The sequence below is a fragment of the Cynocephalus volans genome, chromosome 8 (assembly GCF_027409185.1).
Source record: "Cynocephalus volans isolate mCynVol1 chromosome 8, mCynVol1.pri, whole genome shotgun sequence".
Lineage (NCBI taxonomy): Eukaryota > Metazoa > Chordata > Mammalia > Dermoptera > Cynocephalidae > Cynocephalus > Cynocephalus volans.
The window spans coordinates 129360228-129369488 of record NC_084467.1 but is presented as its reverse complement, the minus strand read 5'-3'; the positions used below and the strand labels follow the sequence as shown (position 1 = coordinate 129369488).

Genomic DNA, 9261 nt, shown 5'->3' with positions numbered 1-9261 from the left:
TGAAAGAAGGGGCATATATTGCTTATGCTATTGATATCTTAATTTATAGGAACATTTATACACCTGACTGACCTGCAAAAATTCCTTTCCTCTGCACACAGGTTAAGCCAATAGATACAGCACAGGATGAAGGAGTACGCTTTTACAAGTCCAGGCAGACAGCAGGCTTCTGATCCCTCTGACCCACCTACCCACATAGTACATCATATTCTCTTTCTCTCTTCTGCCCATCTCTGGGTGTGCCCTCTCTGTAAGCACCAGCCACAGCAGGGAAGAGGGGAGGGTGGCTGGTTTTAAAAGGATGAACAATTTCTTAGTTTCATTTCTTCTTAGTAACTCAAAATTAAAGGTTCATTGAGGTAGGAAGTCACAACTATTGACAAAAACTAGATCTTAAAAGCATTTGTAGCCCTCATCTGTCAATCTATTTCCTAACCTTCCCCTATCTGTGACACGTCTGCGCAGCCATACTGGCAGAAAGATCAATTTACTGGTCCTCAAACACACCAAGAGCGTTACCGTTCCTTGCCTCTGTCCACATTTCTCTGCCGGGTCCACTTGCTTCCATCTCTCAAGGCAAGTGGGTCCAGCTCTTGACCCAAACCCTATCTAGAAATGGCTTTTACCACCTTGTCCCACAATGAATTCCACCCTCTGGTAACTGAGACCAGGGCTGATCTGGAACTTTCACTTGGCACTTAGCAAGCCCAGGACTTGTCTTGGATCTAACCCTCTGGTGGTCATCTAGCCTTTTAAATAGGAGCTTATCCCACCAACTTGACTATAAACTCCTTGAGGACTGAGGGGTGCAACACGTACCCCAGTGCTGAGCAGTCCTAACAAGGGCCTTTAGTAATAATTAGAAGTAAATGATACCAGTAGGAAGGATCCTTAGAGATTATCAAGTCCAGCCATTTCATTTTGCAAATAAAATATAAAAGTGATGTGATTTGCCCAAGGTAACAGTGTCAACCAGAACTTAACCTTATGACCTGCCCTCCCACCCACCAATCCATGTCTCTAAACTGTTGAATGAATTGATTTTTTTTCCCTATCCTTGTACTTCATTACAAAGAACAACCAATCTAGAAGGCAGACATAAAGAAAGCTGTCAGATCAAATGTAACCACTTAAGGGTGCTTTTATTCCTTGCAGGTAGGCAGAAGTGTGGAGAGGTGTGGATAGAGAATTTCAGTTTTGGTGTCTGGAATTACACACTGAAATCTCAGTTAAATAATGCAAATATCACCTAAACTTCTATTAGTTTTCTGCTAGTAAATAAAATTTTAATTTCTGTATTCCTCCTTATTCTTCATCTTGCCTAATTGCATAAATCACTTTCCCACTTCTCCTTCAAATCTCCTGACATGGTCAGATCTGAGTCACTTGATAACACGCTTTATTTTACTGCAAAAGTCATCAAGGAAATGTCTATATGATATCTCCAATTTTTCTTCTTTACTCTTCCTCAAACTAATTCTGATCAGATGTTTGTCCTCATGACTCCACCAAACCTGCTCTGACTGAGGTCACCAATGACCCCCATTTTGCTGGCTTCCAAAATCAATTCTCAGCTCTCATCATTCTTGACCTATCAGAGAAGCATTTGACACAGTAGATCCTGCCTTACTTCTTGACACACTTTCTACACCTGGTTTCTAGGATCCCATACTCTTTGTTTTCCTCCTACCTCACAGGTCAGTCCTTTTACATCTCCTTTATTGGCTCCTCCTCTTCTCTCCAATCTCTTAATGCTGGAGTGTACCAAGAGTCAGTCCTTGGTCCTCTGTCCTCTACTGACATTCACTCATCCAGTCTCATGACTTTAAATACTTCCTATCTTCCATGACTCCCAAATTTCTATATCCAGCCCAGACCTTTCTCCTGAACCTTAGAATCATATATCTATAACTGTCTACTTCATATTTTCATTTGGAAATTCAACAGTATTTTCAAGCTTACCTTATCCAAAGCAGAACTTTGCCTCTTCTCTCTCAAACCTCAACTTCTGATCTTTCCCATCAGATGTCTTCATCTTGGTTAATTCTTACCCCATCCCTCCAGTTGCTCAGAGCAAATACCTTAGAAGTATCCTTGACCCCTATCTCTCTCTCACAACCCACATCATACCAGTCATGAAATCCTGTTGCCTCTACCTTCAAAATATGTCCAGCACAGAGTGCTTCCCACTGCCTGTATTCATACCACCTGGTCCTGGTCACCATCCTCTCTCACTTGGGTTATTGCCATAGGTCTTTACTGGTCTCCCTGTCTTCGCCCTTGCACCGCAAAGAAGCCAGAGAGACCCTTGTCAAACATAAGTCAGATCATTTCTCTCCTATGATCAACACTCTACAAAGGCTCCCTACTTCACTCAGAGTAAAAGCTGAAATCTTACAGTACCCGACAAGGACCTACCTGAATGACCCTTCACCTCCTCCCTTACTTCTCTGACCTCAGTGCGTGTGACTCTCCTCACCCCCCACTCCACTCCGGGCACACTGACTTCCTTGCTGTCGCTGGAACATTCCAGCTATTCTTCTAGCTTCGGTTCTTTACCCCAGCTGTTGCCTCTGCCTGGCAATACTCATGCCCCCAAATCTGCCTGGATCAATCCCTTACCACCCTTACATTTTTACTCAAATGTCACTTTCTCAATGAGACCTACTCTGACCCTCTTACTTAATACTGCAACCACATTCCACTTCATATGCCCACTTCCCTGCTCTACTTCTCTTTTTTTCTTAGCCCTTATCACTTTATAACTTATGTTATGCTTCTTTAATTTATTATTTCTGTCTTCACCAGCTGCAATAAAACTCATGAGGAGAGAGGTCTTTGTTCACCAATGTATCTCAAGTACCTATAAATGCCTCTTTCACATATATGTTGGATGATGGAATAAATGTGTTCAGGAACCCACTCAATTACAGAACAACAGGGGATCGTCTGCTGGATATGGCCTCAAACCAGAGAAGACAAATCCAAAAGGAACTTGACTGTTAATCAAAGTAGAAGTTCAGGTCTTAGGATCCCGTTTTCTCTCTCGTGCTCCCACATAGTCCTTGCTTGTCATCCCCTTCATGCAAATAACTGTACAAGAAAGATTTCACCTTGAAATGTGGACCTCACTTTGACCACAGAATCGGGAACAAATGGGAGAGTGAGGCTATGAACTATTGTCTACTCTTCTCAGCAAGGACAGATTCTCTTCCTTCAATAATTATAGAGCCCTAACTCTGTGCCAAGAATAGGGAACATGCTGTGAACAAGGCAGAAAAGGACCCTGATCTCCTGGACATTAAATTCTAGTGTAATTGTGTGTACTAATCCTCAGTCCTTACCAAGGATTGTTCCCAGATGGTCAATTGCTAGGATTTTATTTCCCCTGTTGAGGACAGGTTAAAATCAAACAAACAAACAAACCCAGGTTCAGCAATGCTCTTATCCCTAGAACATTGCTGCTGACAGTGTGGTCCTCAGCTAGCAGCATCAGCCTCACATGGAGCTTATTAGAAATGCAGAATTTCAGGCCCCATTCTACTCAGGTGTACTGAATCAGAAACTGCATTATAATAAGATCCCCCAAGTAATCCTTACAAACAGAAGTGTTTGAGATGCACTGTTGGGAAAAGAGAATAATTTAATCAGGCCCCCTCGCCTGATGGCCTGGTTGGGGGTGGTGCAGCGCATTCTTTTGTAAGCAAATTGTGTGTGGGTGGGTGGAGTTAGTGCACCTGCACAGTGCTGTGACTTGGCTGGCATTGATTGCCTCGGGTATCTGCTCAGCGTGGCAAGGCTCTCAAACCTATGGCTTCCAAGGACCTTTTTGCCAGTTACCTAGCTCATAGACCTGCAGGTGAGGGGTCTGGGGACCCAGCCTGGCATGTGAAGGGTTTGTGACCCAGTCTGGACAATGGGCTTGAGGGGTCTGTGAGCTCCAGACTCACCCCTAGCTCGACAATTGGCCCAGTCAGCAGGATTACGGGCAGGTAAAAGAGCTCCACATGCACTGTCTTGGAACTCTCCATTGAACACAAGCTTATATGTATCACATAAACTGTGAACAAGGGAAATTTGAAGAGCAGGAAGGAGAGAATTAACTTTATGCTTTTCTTTCGCTAATGAAAAAGAAATATTATTTGACGTCATGAATGATAATAGGAATTGTAGTAGAAGATTCTAGATTAATGTCCCTGATCACTTAAAAATTCACAGAATACAGGGCTGATCTGAAATAAGGATATGATAATCATTTGTTAACACTTTGTGTAGTCATACACATTCCAAGGCAGTATTTAAAACTATTTAAGTAGATATGTGTAAGAGGAAAGATGCTGAGGTTAGACGTCCTGATTTCTGTGCTTATTCACTACATCACTAGCTGTGTTTCCTGGGCCAATTTGCTTGGCCTCTCTAAGTTTCAGTTTCTCTTCTGTACAGTAGGAATAATAACAGTACTTCCTTCCTAAGTTTATTATAAGGACTAAATGAGGTAATAAAGGTATGCTTAGTGCCAAGCATACAAGTATTATGTGCTCATATAGTAAGCACTCAATAAATGTGGTTGTTATTATGATCATTATTTCAATCAACATGTAATTTATTCAACAAATATTTTAGTAATAAGTAGCAATAATAGAGAAAACCAGGATAGAGTATGAGGAGCCTACTTAGATAAGCTGGTCTATCAAGACCTCTCTGAGGAGAGGACCTTTACACAGAAACCTGGAGAATGAGAAACAGCTAGCCACATGATGGGTGACAGAGGCAAGGGGCTGAAGGGAAGACCAGCTCAAGATGAAGCTCAGACCACTCAGACCAGCAAAGACCACTCAGGGCTTCACAGTCCAAGAGAGGGGCATGTATTTTATTCATAATAAATGGAAAACTACTGAATCCTTTTAGACAAGGGAATGAATTAAACAGAAACATTTGTTGGGGCTCCACTGGGGATGAGGGCCTGAGAAAAGTCCCTAGGGCATTTGAAGATGAATCAACTATGGTATCAGTTTCCAAGGAATTGTCATTCTAATAGTCTGACTTGAGATTTACTGCCGAAAGGGAAAAATTCTCCATGTCCTCATGCAACACTTCCAGAGCCCACCTCATATGTCAGCTTCTTTGTGGAACTTGTGCTGGCTTCTGTCCCCCGCATTTGCAGTTCCTTTCTGATCTCTTAGAGCACCTGGTGTGCACTTCTGCAATCTTATCTCAATTATCTCATATATCCCATGCAATTGTAATTAGCTGTATTCCTTTTTCCTCTGTCATGCTTATTTAAGGCCAAATCTGCCCTTTCCAGCTTTGTAATATTAACACCTATTAGAAGGCTAGCACATTGACACATGGTAGGTATTCAAGAAATGTTATTTTTAATGAAAGACCTAGTATTTATTTACCATTTCTTCCGTTACTACAAAAAAATTGTCTAGTTCAACTTCTGCATGTTAATGGCAAACTAAGGACACTGAAACTTAGTGTTTTCTTCAGGAAATTACCTTTTAGAGAAAATCTCCTAGAAGAGAAAAATCTCAATTTGGAATGCATTTTACCAATAAAGTGGATATGTATTTTGCTCGCATTGTTGTTGTTGTGTGTGTGTGTGTGTGTGTGTGTGTGTGTGTGTGTGTGTGTGTGTGTGTTTAACTTGAACCCAGGCTTATTACCATAGAAACAATTGGAGAGCTTAATGTAGCACCAGTGTTTTGGGTCTATTTTGCTTAGTCTTTCCTCCCGACGGCCCTTTGCAGTGCTTCTTATCTTAGAGAAGGGGAAGCTAGAGCACAGGAAAAGCAGGCCACACAATGAGTCAGTCATCAGACAGCTTCCTGTGAGTGCATACTCTGAAGGCACCTCTGGGCAGCCACAGCCATCCCCGACATCACCCTCACCTCATCTCTCCACACTTCTCTCTCTTGTGTACCCTCCCAGACACAGCTTCAACCCTTCCCCCATCCAATCAGCCTGGACCTGTATTCTTGGCCAACCCCAGAAAACCCAGCCACCCCACCCCACATCTTTCACCTGCACAAAACCTCCTTTGCTGTTTTCCTTCTTTAACCTCCTCAGAGCTACTCACCTCCTCCGTGTCACCATTCCCCACCCCACCCTGCTGCCACCCCTAGCCTCTTCTATCTCAACACAGATGCCCTGACAAATACAGGAATCTCAAGTTGGCAAAGAACCCAAAGGATCATCCAATCTCCTCCCCCGCTCCCACCCCATTTAGGTACCTCCTAAAGTAATAGTAGCTAATCTGATCAACCAATTTTTACTAATGGGAATTTGAAGGAAAGGAAGAAAGGCTTAAACTGAAAGGAGCTAAAATTAAGTACCCTTTCAACATTCAGGGTAAAGTAACTCTTATGTCTGCTTGGTGAAGGCCAACATGCTAGCAGGTTCACTGGAAGAGCTGGAACTCATCTTTACCAAAACTTTTCTTGGACCTGAGAAGACAGGAGAGAAGAAATTTCCTGAAGTGAGAAACTTTTCCCTTTTTGTTAAAGGTTTGACCCAAGTGGATGAATATAAAGTCAGAATCGCAGCATAGGAAATGATACTGCCTTTCCTCTGTCTGTTTCTATTGCACATGAAAATAGAGTAAGGATCTATCCAGTAAGGACAACCTAAAGCTGAAACAATTTGGACAACCTAAAGCTTAAACTACTTGGGTGTCATCTTTTAGAAAAAAGAATACAAATTACAAATATAAAATAAGATACAAAGTGAGCATTTATTTAGAATGAGAAAAGAAATCATTAAAAAATTGCACATTTACAAAAAGCTGATAAATACCATAAATATCACAAAATCTAAAGCCTACGAGGGTCAGAGCCATGAGGAGTCCTGGAGTTTGTCCACCAGCATACAATAACTCTGACTTTAATTCGAGTTCTTTTTCTCCTTCATTTCCTGTCTACGTTTTTTGAAAGGTTGCCTGTCTTCACCTCCCCCATTTCCTCACCACTGAATCACTCTCTAATTGAAGGCACTCAGTTCCAATCCACACTACTCCAATGAAACTACCTTCTCCGCTGTCCCCAGGGGCTCCTGGTCACCGAATCAGATGGCTTTTGCTCAGCCTTCATGCTTCTACACTCCTAAGCATGACTTCCTTCTCAGAATTCCATCTGCCTTGGCATGCAGGAGGCTATATTGCCATCATTTCCCTACTGCATGTGCTCATCTTTCTCTTTCGTTGGTTTTACTTCCTCCTTACTTCTACCAAATCAGGCATAATCCAAGGCTCAGTCCTCAGACTTCTGCTCTTATCATTCCACATGCTTCCTCATCACATTTCAAAACTGCAAACATACAGGTAACTCCTAAATCAGTAACTCTGGCCCTGACGCACCTACACCTGAAAGTCCCGCTGGACCTCAAATTCAGTATTCTCAAAGCCCAGTGAGTTACATTCACTCCCAAACTGGTTGATCTCACTAGATACTGAAACTCAATGTTTCTAAAATTAAATGCACCTTCCCCCATAATTAGCTGTCATCAGAAATTCCTCCTTTCTGGCTCTGCACCATGGCCGCGCTCGGCCAGCAGGTCATTGATTGGCACCGCCTGATCCCCCTCACCTGGGCCTGTGTGATCAGGCAGACTCCTCATCTTGGAGGACAGAAAAGGACAACTGTCTCTTTGTTGCATAAACTTACTACAGCGTCTGGTGGAGGGGGCCTTGAGGAGTTATCCTGTGTTGGACCCAAAAAGTATGTGCAGGAACCAGAGTGCAGGACAAATCTTGTTCAGTGCCTCCCCGAGAAGCAGAGGACTCCTGTGGATCGAGTGTCCTTGGAACTGGAGAAGGTCATCAGTTCCCTCCCGGACATGGGTTTGAGTGATGCTCGTATTAATGAACTGCTCAGTAGGCAACCAGGTGCCAACCCTCAAAAATTGCTGGACATCATTTCGGAATTTATTCTCTTAGGTCTGAATCCAGAGCCCGTGTATGTGGCCTTGAAGAAAAGTCCCCAATTACTGAAACTGCCTATAATGCAGATAAAGAAGTGCTCCAGTTACCTGCGAAAACTTGGGCTTGGAGAAGGGAAACTAAAGAGGGTGCTTCACTGTTGCCCTGAAATTTTCACCATGTGTCAGCAGGACATTGATGACATTGTTGGGGTCCTCAAGGAGAAATGCCTTTTCACGGTACAGCAGGTAATGGAGATTTTGCACAGGTGCCCCTATGTTCTTCTGGAGGACCCTGATGAATTGGAATACAAATGTCAGTATGCATATTTTAGGATGGGAATTAAGCATCTGGACATGGTAAGGACTGAGTTCTTGCAGTACCCAGTAACCAAGATTAAGCAGAGACACATTTACCTGGAGCGCCTAGGACGGTACCAAACCCCTAGTAAGAAGGGGCAGACGCAGATCCCTAACCCTTTAATCAAGGACATTCTCAGAATTTCAGAAGCCGAGTTTTTGGCCAGGGCAGCCTGTTCTTCTGCGGAGGAGTTTGAGGTTTTTAAGAAGCTCTTGGCTCGGGAGGAGGAAGAGGATACTGAGAGCGGCACATCTGATGACAAAAGGGCAAGCCTGGAGGAGGAGGAGGAAGAGGAGGAGCAGCCGTGATGGGAGCCCTGGAATGAGCAGGGCCTGTAGACACCCAAGAACATTTTCATTTTCTCAAAGCTTTTGGGAGCTTCACTTGAATCTTTTCAAGTTATTTTTCATTCTAAAACTAACCTTTTGATGAAAAAATTATTACAAAGTTCCTGAGAAGCAAACAGGTCAAACCAAATAGGAGACACATTCATGTGATCTCTTGTCGAGTGCCTGTGGGGAGGGTCCTGTTCCATCCTAAATAAAAGACTTTTACTTTGAGCGGCTAAAATCAAGGAAACATAGAACAGCAAAATTTGGTTTTATTTTTTTCTTTGTTGAAATATATTGGTGAGAATTCCATGACAGTGTGGAGGATGGGTTTTCTTCTGGCTCAAGAATCACTTTATATTTCCTTCTATTGATAAAGATAAAATTATCAGAAGGCAGTGTGAGGTTTCAGTACATCATAGCACTTTATTTTATGAAAACAAGTAGCAGGTTTTCCACAAAAATACTAGTGTTTTTAATCCAAAAATATTGTTTCATAATTGCATTTAGTGTACAGCAGAATAAAAAGAAGTTGATTAGTGATGTATTGTTAAAAAAAAAAAAAAGAAGAAATTCCTCCTTTCTGCTAAAGATTTTACCTAAGTGGATGAGTATAAAGTGATAATTTCAGCCTAGGAAATGACACTGCCTTTC

At 42.5% G+C, this 9261-nt stretch overlaps 1 protein-coding gene across 1 annotated transcript; it reads left to right on the top strand.

The window, feature by feature from the left end:
* The first annotated feature begins 7533 nt into the window (after positions 1-7533).
* Positions 7534-8756, top strand: LOC134385039 (transcription termination factor 4, mitochondrial-like). The gene has a single exon (XM_063106908.1). The coding sequence runs from the start codon at positions 7534-7536 to the stop codon at positions 8584-8586; it is 1053 nt and encodes a 350-aa protein (XP_062962978.1). The 3' UTR covers positions 8587-8756.
* The last annotated feature ends 505 nt before the right edge of the window (positions 8757-9261 follow it).